The sequence below is a fragment of the Amblyomma maculatum genome, chromosome 5, assembly GCF_055883805.1.
Source record: "Amblyomma maculatum isolate TAMU_Amacu chromosome 5, ASM5588380v1, whole genome shotgun sequence".
Lineage (NCBI taxonomy): Eukaryota > Metazoa > Arthropoda > Arachnida > Ixodida > Ixodidae > Amblyomma > Amblyomma maculatum.
The window spans coordinates 60,506,660-60,521,042 of NC_139348.1; the positions used below are offsets into that span (position 1 = coordinate 60,506,660).

The 14,383-nt window shown below is 47.9% G+C and overlaps 1 protein-coding gene across 1 annotated transcript in view; it reads right to left on the reverse strand.

Annotated features, from left to right (window-relative positions):
- LOC146188401 (uncharacterized) overlaps positions 1 to 14,383 on the reverse strand; it is an 87,728-nt gene that overhangs the window by 25,443 nt on the left and 47,902 nt on the right. The window contains exon 3 of the mRNA XM_084603103.1: positions 9,018 to 9,047. Within this exon, the coding sequence (XP_084459229.1) occupies positions 9,018 to 9,047 (30 nt within the window). The remainder of the gene's footprint in view (positions 1 to 9,017; positions 9,048 to 14,383) is intronic.

Genomic DNA, 14,383 nt, shown 5'->3' on the forward strand with positions numbered 1-14,383 from the left:
CACAGGGCTGTCGAGCCAAGCCAAGTCCTCAATTGTATTGTCCGGCAATCAGATTTCTGTATTTTCGTGGTTTCCTATTGTATCTGGCGTTCAAAATGCAGACGTGAGGGTTCTTTATCACAAATAATCAAACGTGGATAGTGCCGGTACTCTTCAAAGTAGCAACACCATTTATTGTGTAAGTCATTAATCAGTAATTTAGGTAAATAATGTCAATACGGATTCCAAACAAAACCTTTTCTGTGGCGCTCAAGGTAGCTTCCAGCAATATATATCTGGTTTCCTTTGCCTGCCTCCGAAATGTTTTTTTTTATCCCTTGGATCAAATTTGCTTGGACAAGCAGTATATGTGTAAAAATGATGCACCTGTGAGCTACCCGTTTAAGTGAGCTCCCGTTTAAGTGAACTACCCACAAAACCAGTCAAAAGCGTATATCAGCTTACCAGCGGCCAGTGCAGCAGTCGTGGGCTTAGATCGCTTGTGTATATTATATCTAGCCATTTAAAAAAATGAAAATGGTCGCCGAACATTCTGTTAGTAATGATTATTAGTATAAACTGTTTGCACATCGGAGAAAGCGTCGGAGCGGCAAAAAACTAGCGCGCCAGTCATATGCGGAGACAGCCGATAATCAAGCACTAATTCCTGGTGTGGGATGAAACACTGGCTGTCTCAGCCGTATTGCTGTGGAGGCGATCAAAATGCAACAGGGCACATGCTATGCAGTGTATGTGCGTCTTTCATCCTAATAAACCCAAGGCAGCTGAAACTAGTCTGGAACTCATCAGTATAGTGTTTCTCATTGACCATAAATTTTGGTACATGAATCCTATTTTATATGCCTCGTAATAGTGTTGTAAATTTTGTTTCCTCATTGTTTTTGTTCAGGTGCCATTTGCGAAAAAGTTGGGGTGGACGATTTGGAGGCACACGCATTTATTCGCAGGTGGCTGCCTGGTTCCTGTGACAGGGGGGGTGGAAGAAAAAGGCGTTATGCTGAAACCTCCCCTGGCGAACCAGGCATGCCACCTGTGAATGCAATTGCAGGGTCAGCCCCCTCACTACGCCTATGAGTGTGCCCTCCAGCTCCCTGGCCCCTTCCACTTCCCGAGAGCCCGCCCTGCCCTGACCAACCCTGCTGCTGCCCCGCTAACTGCTGCTGTGTGTGCCCTCAGCGCTGGCTAGTAACAACTGCCATCTATAGTAACAATTGCAATAAATATTATCTTTTTGTGAACCATGCCCTTGTTTTGTGAATATCTACTGGTTGCTCATGAGCAACAATTTGAATTTATATGGCCACTCCTATTTGAAAGGCCATTATTGTCCCAGCAAGTTCGATGTGCTGTCACGAATATGGCTAGAATGAAAAAGGCTGCATTTTATGGCCTGCACAGGCAGTGCCACAAATTGTGTAATCTTGACATCATCAATGGCACATGAATGGAGTAGCCGGTGTACCCATAAACCATTGGATTAATATTGGTATCGACAATATGCGGCATGAATGGAGTAGCCAGTGCACCTGCAATGGCTAACCATTGGTATGATATTGGCATTGACAATGGGCCATCAATGGAATAGCTTGTATTAAACAAATATTGGTAATACAATGATGGTATAATGCTGGACAGTATTGGCAAGAATCATGGTGCATGAATGGAAAGTCTAATATTGTGCCTACATTGGTGGCTCCAGCTTGGTTGAACACTGGACCAATCTTGGAACGAAAGATGGGCCAAGAATGGAGAATGTAGTAAAATGCCCAAATGCCAATATCAGTCCAATATTGATGCCATTCTTTTCCAGTGATGAACCATTGTTGGACCAATGCTGGTGTGCTGCTTGGGTTAGGCCTTTCGGCTACGCGTCTCTACCGCTTGTCGCAGATACGACCGCTGATCACCCAAGCAACATGGCTCTGCCTGAACAACGCACCTATGACTCCATGAAAATTTCGTGGTTGCCTCTCCTCTAAACCAACTATAGTATAGCCAATCACCCATTTCGGCATTGTTGTGGTGGCTGTAGGAAGAAGGAAACGAAAATGAACGGGCCGGCTACCGGCTCTGCAGCTGAGCGACCTCAGCTGCCCGGTGCGGACAGAAGAGAAATTAGAGAAGGAAGAAAAAGAAGGAGAGAAAGACGCGCGCCGGCAACAACAGTCGTCCTCCACCACCGAAACGATGGCGGGTGCAATGACGACCTAAAGCAGAAAAATTATGTGGCAAGCTAGCCCCCGCCGCAAGCGGCGGTGACCTACATTTCCTAGGCCCATCAGGGGGAGTTTTCAGCGGAGCAAGCTGCCCTTTTTCAAGTAGTCGAGAACTAGCCCCGTCGCCGGCAAAACGCACGTGGAGCGGCGAAGCAAAACACCACTCTGAACTATGCATATACGGGTTGTTGTTGTGGTTGTAGGAAGAAGGAAAAGAAAAATTTAGAGGACGCTTAATCTTTGCCTCCAAGAATGGAACTCGATAGCACAACAGACACAGTAGTGCACTCGGCACTGGTAGACGCAACCGCTTTTATTACACGTCTCTCAAGAACGAGCTCATGTTCCGACGGACTCTCCTGATGAGGCTGAGGCAGGTAGGTCACCGCCGCTTGCGGCGGGGCTAGCCTGCCACCGAATTTTTATCTGTTGTAGGCCGTCATTGCACCCGCCACCGCTTCGGTGGTGGACGACGGCTGTTGTTGCGGCGCGCGTCATTCTCTATCTCTTCCTCTTCTTTCATCTCTACTTTCTCTTCTGTCTGCACGAGGCAAAGGAGATGGCACGGCCACAGAGCCAGTAGCAGGCCCGTGCATTTTCTTTTAGAGCGCAGCTCTTTGGCGTCCATTCCTGGGTTTTGCGTCGGCGTCGGCGTCGTCGTCGGCCTCGTAACCAGCTCCGCCCCCCTTTCATCCCCCCAGCGCTAGCAGCGACCGACTGATACCGCTGGATGTCGCTGACGCCGCTAGAGAGTCAAGATAACGTGACTGCATAGAACACCGTCGCCGCCATGCAGAAAGAGGAGGGGAGGGTCCCCCCCCCCCTGTTCCTGTGTGGCGGATAGGGTGCTCTTCAGTTGCCGACGCGCCGGTTATTTCACGTAGGCCCCGGCACGTCGACGAATACGTGACCACCGTCCCACGGCTAGACCTGGTTCTTGGCGATGCGGAAGCGAGGGTATCATATTGTTTGCGTCGGCATCGGCGGCGTTGTCCCTGAACCCAACTCCGCAGCTGGGGTTGACTCACTATCGGCGTCAGCAGCATCAGTCAGTCGCTGCTATCTCTTCCCTCCTCCCTTTATCACGTTGTCCGCTTGCTGCGCGCGCTTCTGCCCCCCATCGTTTGCCCCTGGGTGTACACGCAGCCCCCCTCTCCCCTCTTCCTGCGAGTCTCCGGTTGTCAAAGCGCCGGCTCGAACTTAATTCCTTTCTTCGCTCCTCCTCCAATGCAACCCCTGTGCGGTGGCAATCAGAGAGCCAGATCGGTGGCGGCGGATCTGTATATGTGCACCGCCCGAGCCGACACCGATGTTAGTAGTGGGGGACTTTAATGTTGACAAAAAGACAAACAGGAATTTCTTCACACTTATGCGGGAGAACATCCCGTTCCTCTCGCTCGTAACGCGTTCCACGGCTGTGACAACCTCGCGAGGCACTTGTATAGATCTCATCTTTGAGAATCAAGCATTGGTGTACCAAATCGAACATATATCAGTTTATTTCTCCGACCACAAAGCTTCCTTCATGACTGTCAAGAACTGTTAGTGGAGTCTTTGTTAAAGGAATACGTGTGAAAAATAAAAAAAAATTCTGTGATAGCGCATACATGTGTTGCTCGATTTCTTTGCCTCAATCTATCGAAAAGGTGAAACAGCTTATTTGCTGCGCTCAAATTTCGCATTAGGAAGTAACGTAATCGTCGGTAATTTTTCTTCTTCCTACAGCCACAACAAGCTCCGACGCTTCATGCCCTAGCGGTGACGTCATCGCTTTCCTTAGTGGTCTTGACAAAAAATTGAATTCATTCATGAGCCAAATAGCCCAATTCATGAACCAAATTCAGAGCCAGGTACAGGTACTTGCAAGGGGAAATGCAAAAATGCAACCGAGATCATAGGCGTCAACTCGTGGCAGCAGAATGTCGAGCAAACCCTAGCCCAGCTGCAAAATGGCCAGGCGCGTAATTGAAAACCAAATTTGGCAGTAGAACTGTCGCGGCTTCCAGCGCAAAAGAGCGCTGCTGTAGCAATACCTTCCACTCATAACTGAGACCCCCTTCGCAATCGCCCTTCAGGAAACAGGGAAGGGAGCCAAACTAATGGGATACCAGGTGTTCAACAGTGATAGAGGTGCGAAATCGACGGTGGCGACCTTTGTCAAGCGCAATGTAGCGGTGATAGAACACGATTTGAATTCGAGAGATATCGAGAACGTATTCCTCGAGATATTAACGGGATGAAAGAAGGATCCCAGTCTATTCCTTCTTAATATTTATAGCTCACCCAGGCAAAAGAAAATTAGGTTTAGGGCCCTTATGCGCAAAGCCATCAAGGCGGCAGGGAATAATCCCTTGCTGATCGTTGGTGACTTTACCGCCAGACATCAAGAATGGGGCTATGGTATTCAGGACACCAAAGGACACGCACGAGATAGGTCTCACCCTCCATACGGATCCCGATCATCCAACAAGGCCGGGTAATAGCGTATGCGCAGACACATCCCCAGACCTAACATTTTGAAGACTTGCAGGGTTTAGACCGGCAAAATTCGGAGCAAAATTTTGGCAGTGACCATTTCATTGTCGTTTCGGTCCTCAAAGATGGCGTCAAAACGCACAGGTCGTGCCAACCGGCCGCGGAATGAGATAAATTTAGAGAAATCAGCGTAACCGCGCAATTACAACGGATTGAGAACATTGGCGACAAAGACGCTGGTAGGGGACGACGCTCCTGGTAGAGCAGATAGCCGACTGCCCCACATGTGGGACGCTAAACAAAGCATGGAGCGCAGGATGAAAAGCCAAAGTGGAACAAGAATCTTAGAAGACGAATCGCGAGACATAACAAGGAAATTGAAAACTACGCGATCATATTGTGCGAACAAAACTGGCTCAGAAGATGCGACGAAATTGAGGGAGCCATGAATCTCTCCAAAAGGTGGGGCATACTCTGGCATCTGTTTGACCCAACAAATTCAAAAATTCAATCGGGGATAAGATTGGCAAAAGTCAGACACGCCTTTGAAGGAGACGATGCGGCGTTTATGATTAAGTTTGTAAAAACGTACTTTGCAGACAACCAGCGTTCCCCCATCACGGAGGCCGAGGTAAGGGCGCCCCTAAAGGAAGAGGCCTCAAGGAGAGAAATTTACTAACACTAATCCAGGCGTACGTAATGAGCAGAATCAGTTACGACACGCCCTACCTGGACATCAAGGCCGGCAAAAAAAGAAGTTAGACTGCCTGATTCGAAGATGCGTTAAGAAGGCGCTAGGACGACCCATGGGTACCTCGAGCGAACGCCCGCTCGAACTCTGGGTGCATAACCAATGAGCAGAATTGGCGGAGGCAGTGCGAGTTTCCCAATTAGACTAAGCACGACAGAGACGGGCAGGGCAATCCTTGAAGCCTCAACACAGACATATGAGATAAAAAAAAGGACAATTAATAGTGAACTCATAAATGCCTTGGTAGTCCCCCCTTCCCTAGAAATATGCATCCAGAATTTAATGTCGAAAGAAGGGTCAAACGAACCGAACCTCTAGAGCGACGGTTTAAGAACATGGGAGCAAAGGAAGTAGTCTATGTTGATGGGGCAAGTTGCAGAATAGGTGCGGCGGTAGCTTCGGTAGTCGATGGCCGAGGGGCACCAGTATCCACGGCAGCCATCACAGGCCGAAATATAGAGACTGCAGAAGAAGTTGCGATAGAGCTAGCTTGCGTTGAAACGGAAGCCAAGATAATCATTAGCGACAGCAAAACGGCCATTCAAAATTTTGGGAAGGGGAGGATATCGCCCGAGGCGGCCAAAATTCTCACCCAACGAACGCTGAATAGGAAAAATCAGTTAATTTGGACAACCGCTCACGCTGCCGTCCCTGGTAACGAGGCGGCTCACGAGCTAGCCCGAGATCTCTACTTCCGGGTAGCCGTCGAGACCCCCGGACACTGGGCATACGACGAGCGTCTGCAAATTTACGGGGAAATATCGACCATTATAAATTGGGACGCAGACTGGTACCCCCGCCAGATGTTAGACTAAATAATAAAGAAGCTGTCGCGTGGAGATGGATACAAACTAATACGTTCATGAACCCGTTCTGGGCGTTTCACGCGCTAGCAGACCTTAGGGACAATGATCTGTGCAAACACAGTGGAGCGAGAGGGACCCTCGACCACATAATTTGGGAGTGCCCACAATCTCCAGAGACAGGACAAAATATTACAAGTAGAGAGGCCTGGGATACCCTGCTGCGAAGAGCGGACCCTGCGATCCAGCACCGCACCGTCCATCTGGCGGAAGAGGCCGCAACAAGCCAAGGGCTACCTGTAAGCCTCAAATCCGCGGGCGTACGACTCCCCGTCTTCCCCGGCACGCGTGCCGGGAGCGGGGAAGATGACGCCCATTTCCGATGTAATTAAAAGTTGTACAGTCAACCAACCCGAATGAGCGGTCTCAATATGTAAACATTCGAGAATGCGTCGCCCGGTATTATTATTATTATTATTTATTATTATCTGCGCATGTTTGTTTATTTTTTCTCGAGCAGTTTTTTTTCATCGCTAGCGAAACGATACGTTCGCTCTTCTACTTTCGCGTTGAAGGCGGCAAATCTTCAGTCGCAGATATGAAGACGCACCGCAAGCTCGTACGAGCTGCAGCCACTGTTGTACGCGGAAAAAGGACGCGACGCGTGCATATGCTTTCTAGCGCACACTTCGACGGCTTCGTATTTTCAAGGCATTTGCGAAACGAAGCGTGCTCTTTATATACAGAATAGTTGTATAACATGCTTGGTATCATGCTTATTTATTGCGCTGGTGTGTCCGGCATGGCCATTCTGGTTGAGCTTCGTTCAGAAGCGGAAATACTCTGCCCGGTATCAGTTCCGGAAATGACGCGTTCGTTCGGTTTCTGATTAATTAATACAGGCTGAACCAAAATGAAACCGCGCGGAGCTCTCATTCCGGAAATTCTAGTATGGTCCGTGGTACTTGCTTCAGAAAAAAAAAAACTTAATGCCAGGCTGAAAAAAGCATGCAGAGCTATAAAATAACACGACTACTTTTGAAAACGAAAAAAAAGAGAACAAGCTTTACATGATGTAATTCGAGCTTTGGTCTTCTCGGCCAGCAAGAACACACTTTAAATAAAGAAAAAAAATTACACCGCGGTTTGATATAGTGGCGGTGGTTATGTTTTTGCTTATGTAGTCAACATTGCTCTTTCGTAGTTTGTGTATTTTTGTAGGGTGTAGAATTTGTAGTCGTAATTGAACGATCGCTCTTTAAACACGCTGAATCTTTTTCCTGGCTATCACGAAGGGTTATCCGTGTCCTGCATCTTTACAATGTATCGCTGTCTTGCAGACAAACCTCCGAATGTCACAATTGACTAGTGCTGATGTGTTTTGTCATCGTCTTCGAATGCATGCAATTTTTGCTACATATAGATATATGCGGTGCATTAACACGTATTGCTGCTTGTTTTAGCTTCACCTGCTGCCAGCGGAGCCGCGACGTCAATGAATGTACTTCCGACCAAGTGTTTTGCATACGTAAACACTCGGGGAAGCGACTCCAGATGTCCGGCTGCCCTGTGCATATTTCGATGGTCAGCGATGTGGTTCATTTATTCTCGAGCGTATTTTACCCTTGCTGACGAAACGCGACGTTCTTGCTTGTACTTTCGTGTTGAAGGTGGCAGATCTTCAATCGCAGATATGAAGATGCACCACAAGATCGTATAAGCTGCAGCGACTGTTGCACACGCAAAAGCAAAACGCGATGCGTGTATGTACTTGCTAGCGCACAGATTCGCGGCTTCATACCTTCTAGGTATCTGCGAAACAACGCATACTCCACATATACAGAAAAGTTGCAACATATAATATCTATGGTTTCATGCTTATTTAGCGCGAAGGCATGTTCCGATGTGGTCATCCTGGTTGAGCTTCACGATCCGCCCGAATTGTGTTGAGAAGCAAAAATACTCTGTCCCGTATCAGATTCATTCATGATGGGTTTGTCTGGTTTCAGTTAAAACCGACATGACCTGTCCTGTATATGAGCTCAATACAGGACTGGTCCGCCCTGTTTCATATCCATAACGGACTGGGATATACTGTATGAGGTGCATACTGTAAATGGTCTGCCCTGTATTAGCTCTATACCATATCGCACCTAACGGAATGAGATTCATACCGGACATGACCTGACCAGTATGAACCCGTTTAAGCTTCATACAGGTCTGGTCACACCGGTATAAAATTTATACGGGATAAGACAGGACCGGTTCATACCCATTTGACGCGTTACGGGAGCTTTCAATAGGGATTCGCCTATTAGCTTCGTTAGGTTGAAACTAAACAGATGTGTGACCATGGAGGCCTTGTAGAATTGTGTTTCACCATACACGGTCAGAAAATGTAAATAATGAATTACATCTCCTTATTATTGCAATTAGTCTGTGACCGTAGGATGCAGGTTGGTTTAATTTGCTGCTAAAAGCATGAAGTATGCATTACAATTAAGACCTGCGCGAAGTACCAAGCAACCTTACAGGGAGTCCTCTCAGGTTTGCTTCTCATCCTCGTCTTTTTACACTGCACTCCCTAGCCATAGAAACGTAGAAACAAGTGCGACCCAACTCCTGTTCGTTAGGATAGGGGCAATCTTGCGCACTAACTCCGTCAGTTGAGGAATGTATGCTTAGAGGCTAGAGAAAATGAGTAGTTTATTCTTAAAATGAATGTATATGTAACGAATTCTCAAGAACTTAAGATATATTGAAAATACTTACTTTGAGGCGTCTTCCCCGATCCGTCCATTCCTGCAAAAACAGACATCTCTTTTGTCAATCGTGACTGCTGCTAGCAATCATTTGCTTTGATAGAGCACTTACGTTACATACATCTGTACTGTCAAAAGTGTGGCCATTATCGTTATCTCAGATTTGAAATTTCTCTCTTCGGATCTCCGTATACATTTAATACGAGCTACAAACCTGGCCATATATATCTCAAAAGTGGACAATTAAAATTTTGTGAGCTCTTTAGGCACCTAAGTTTTACGATAAGCTGATGTAAATTATATGAAGGAGATATATTTTCAGATATCTGTAGGTAGAGCTTTCTCTTTACTACCTCCATTTACCATACTTCAACAGCACTTAGTCTTCTACCAATTTATGATTTCTGCAAACCAGATTTCGGTATCATGCCTTCTAGCATTGCAGCGAAGCTTTATCGACTTCGATAAAGCGGCGTATGGGCGTCGTGAGGAAGAAGGAAAAGAAAATGAACGGGCCTGCTACTGGATCTGTAGCTGAGCCACCGCTCTCTCGTGCGGACAGAAGAGGAAATTGAAAAAAAAGAAAAAAGAAGAGGGAGAGAAAGACGCGCTCCGCGACAACTGCTGTCGTCCACCACCGAAGCAGTGGCGGGTGCAATGACGGCCTACAACAGATAACATTCTGTGGCTGGCGCCGCTGCACTGGGGCCCTTTTTTTGGGGGGGGGGGGAGGGGGCTCGACGCTTTTCAAGAAATTTCATCAGTGTTGCTGTTTATTGCAAGAAACTGGATATAGCGTAACTGTACTCATTTACCAAAATAAGAGGTGGCGCTAACAAAGCAAGGCTGAAAACGCGTCTTTGTCGCTAACTGAGGTCCTTCGCTCCGTGTGATGTGCACCAGCGGCAGCGACAGGCGTTAGCGTCGTCGTCGCGCGATGCATTGCCAGGTATTGTCACCTATATTTTTCTTTCTGTATCCTTGCTTCAGCTGCAATAGACCAGTTGCATAACCTACAAGTCAACTTCCTTGTGCGACAGGAATTCCTGCACAATGGCGGCATAGACTTTGGGTACAGTGCTAGCACAAGAGCACAGATTGTTGGGCGAGTTGGTGCATTGCAGACACGTTCTAGCGCATATCAACAAGGGCGAGAGAGATGTAGACAACACGAGCGCTAACTTTCAACTGATGATTTATTGACACAATTGCACATTAAATACAGCCTGCATCATGACGTCACCCGACATAAACGCCGACATCACGTTGACATCACCTTAAGTGAAGTTCGCCGAGCACTCTTTAAGATTCGCTGCTCCACGGCGCCAGGACCGGACGGCATAACGTACAAGGCATTACTCAATCTGGACGAAGTCTCTTTCCAGGAACTCACGGAACTCTTTAATAACCACTGGCATGCTGGGACGCTCCCATCAAACTGGACCCACGCCAGCATGCGATTTATACCCAAACCGGGCAAATCCCTCACTCTTCAAAACCTGCGCCCTATATCCTTAACGAGTTGTGTCGGCAAGCTCTTCGAGCATGTCATTCTCAATCGTCTGCAACCGTTGCTAGAAGCAACAGGCTTTCTCTCCCATGTTCAATTTGGATTCCGCCCAAACCTCTCGGCAAAAGACGTACTTCTCGCCCTTAAAGAGTCTCTCTTACAGACTATGCGCCGTACAGCCTCTACGCGCGCCATACTGGCCCTGGATATTCACAAGGCATTCGACACGATAAGCCATGACCATATCCTGACGACATTAGCCACCACGGGCTGCGGCACGCGCATATGGCAGTATGTTCGGGCCTTTCTTCAGGGACGCACGGCACAACTTTACCTTGGGGATATTGCCTCCCAGCCTTTTCCCCTGCCTAACCGCAGAACACCTCAAGGGGCGGTCCTATCACCGCTGCTTTTTAACGTGGCCCTAGCGCCATTAGCAAAGGCCCTTGCTGTTATCCCAGAGCTCCACACAGCCTTACATGCAGATGATATAACCCTCTGGACGACAGGCGGATCCCTTGGAACAGCCCAGGATATCTTGCAGTCTGCCATAGACATCACCACCACCTATCTAGAAAACACAGGCCTCCGATGCTCCCCAACTAAATCGGAACTAATGCAGCTTAAACCCATACCCGGAGATCCCCCCATTGAACTTCACATGTACGGAAACCCAGTGCCCATTGTGCTCAGATGAAGATTCTCGGCCTTCTCATTAACAACGCACTTGATGCAATCGCCACCATTCAACTCTTGCAAAGACAGACCAAGCAGGTTGTTGGACCAATCAGGCGTGTGGCTGCGCGCAACCATGGGCTGTCGGAACGCGAAACCCTCAATATGACCAATGCATTAATCATTAGCCGAATCACATACCACCTCTCATATCATATACTCACTCAGCGCCAAACAGAGCAGTCGGACATCCTAATACGCATGGCCGTAACCTCCGCCCTAAGTCTTCCACAAACGGTTAGCACAGAACGTCTGCTGGCCACTGGTACTCACGATACCGTGAACGAATTAATAGATGCTCAACGCACCAACCAATTAGTCTGCCTGAGTCGCACGGAAACAGGACAATGCCTACTGCGACAACTCCGTCTCAATCCACCCATCGCCACCCCAGCAAGTGCTACACCTTTCATGATCTCTCCGGGCACGCAGGATCACATATACCAGAAGCCCCTACCACGCAACATGGGCGCTTGCCTTTATCAGGGAAGGCGGAAAGTTAGAGCTAGCTATTACACCAAAAGATACCGCAACCGCTCTGATATGCTCTATGTCGACGCGGCAGGGAACTCTAAAGTAGGATTTTTCACTGCAGTCGCTGCTTACGAAGATGGCAGAGTGGGGGCCGCCGCCACTATCCGAACTAATTCGCCTGCAGAAGCGGAAGTAGCCGCCATTGCACTCGCGCTTGCCCATTCAGCCATTGACAAAACATTACCGAAATTTGTACAGATTCTCAGGCGGCATACCGCCACTACCTAAACGGCGTGGCGACACCTACCACGCATCATATTCTTACCACCGCCACCTCTCTCGACCGAACGGTTAATCTAACGTGGATCCCAGGGCATGCCTCGATTCTCGGTAATGCGCGCGTTCATGCGCTGGCCCGAGAACTCTCTACCCGAGCCCCGGATGATCAGGCACCCAACTCCACGCAGGAGGCCGCATCGGTCCTTTCTACATACCACCAAATCACCACATTCTACAAACACAAGCGCATGACACTGCCCCCACCCCACAGCACCTTATCACCCTTATCCAGTGCTACATGGCGACAATTGCAGACGGATCGTTTCATTTTCCCCTACGGTCTCTCATGCCTTCACCCTGGCTTGCCCCCTCCCTGCGACAACTGAGGCAACCCAAATCCTGAATTTTCCACTACCTGTGGGAATGTCCTTCCCACCAGGCAGTGCCCCCCATCCCACCTTTTCTTCCTGGGAGGCTGCTTTGCGGACAGCTCAACCCGCCGGTCAGAAATGGATGGTAGATCGGGCTCTATGTGAAGCAAAAGCCCGTCGACTCCTGGACTAGTAGGGGACCAACCTGGAAGACTTTTTTTTTTAAATAAAGTTGTTTCCATCCATCCATCGTACCCTCTCCAGTTAGTGTCTCTTTTCTAAACCTTCTGTCTTCACCCCTAGGGTGACAGTGCTCCCCCCTTTAATCCCGCGTTAAGAATGCCCGAAAACCTTTCTTTGACAATGGCCTGTGCGAGGGGAACTGCATCCGAAGCAGCGTGGACTACTAGGAGATGCATATACTGCACCTAACTATTATCCCTGAATCAGGTTCTGTCGTCAATGTGCAGGGATTCCTGCCTCACGCGAAAGCCAACATGCAGGTTTTGCAACTGGTCTATGATAGCATGTCGAGCAGGGCCGGAGCCTTAAGTGTGAGCGCCGGGGGGGCTCAGGGAATTTCAGTGCCAGGCCGGGCTCGGGTTTGGAGCATAAGGCCCGGGTCGGGCTCAAAATTTATGCCCGTGCATACCTCTAGTCGCGTCGGTTGTGCGGCGCACGTTTGGCGCCGGTGCCTACTTTTATTTTTGTTCTTTGCACCGTGACACTTCTCTCCAGCGTCAAGACTGCATGGAACATCGGTATGCATCTTCCGGTCGTTTTTCGAACTGATCGCCCCACCACCTTGGCACAGCTATGTTATTGCATGTGTAACATAGATTTGCCATTAGTCCATTTTTGAGACAGCTTTCAATGACAATTATAGGTTAACTAAACAGAGAACAGCCGTGGTATGCTGTTATCATGTTTTAGAGGCATTGCTTTAATGGAGACTTTCTTTCCTTGCATTTAGGGCTCTTTGCTCTATAACGCCCGCAGTCCAGCTTCTCCATTTGTATCATCGCAATGCTTTTGCACCAGCAATCATCTGCCATCAAAGGGGTGCTGCCTGAATGTGAGGCAGAAAACATCATCAACATTTTGGTGCTGCATAGCCTGTCAACATATGTGGGAGCTTTGCCATGAAACATGCTGTGTGTAAGGAAACGTTGTCTCGGTAGGTTTGACATGTTGCCTTTGCTTTGCATTCATTTATTGGCTTTAAATGCTCTGCTGGCATTTTGCTATATGATTGCGTGCTATATGACTTTTTCTGGCTATTTAGCTCAAGACTTACTTGTTCAGGAGTCTTGTTCATAGTATACAGAAATTAATATCCTTTGTGCCCTTGCAGTGCTTTAATAGCTGGTGCTATATATCGCTGCTTGTTTTCAGCAGTATGTGACTATTTCAAGTTGAGGCAAGAGTGAGTGAACCTATGGTGTAATAGCACAATAACAGACATAGCTTATTGAAATGACGAAGTAGTTATCATTTGCGTAGCACTCGACTTGGGAGGTGCAAGCGCTTTAAGCGATGGAATATTTAGCGGACTTGAATATGTTTGCATTACAAGAATTCGCAGGAATCATGTATTGAGGTTGCAAAGAAAGGCATTCAGTATTGCTCAGGTTATTTGCCTTGCAGTCAAGGGATGTAATGAAGGGATCATTACTGCTGCCTGCACTGTGTGTATTTGTTCATACAGATATGCAGTTACTGATTGCTTGTACATTGCTGGTTGCGTACACTGGCTTCAGCCATGTAGATGTAATATTACTTTGACCTCAATCAGGCTATATTTACTTTTGTTTAAAGCGACATATATAAATAGTTTCTCCCCAAACCATTGAGATTCGCCATTAGCTCCAACTTGCTTTTTTCGCAGCTTCAATGAATTCTGTAACCCTAGAGCAAGGCATTTACAGACCGGAGATCATCATGAAGAATTCGTTCAAATTTTGTAATTTTTAGAGAACACTGTTTGTTTTTGCGTATGCTTCTGAG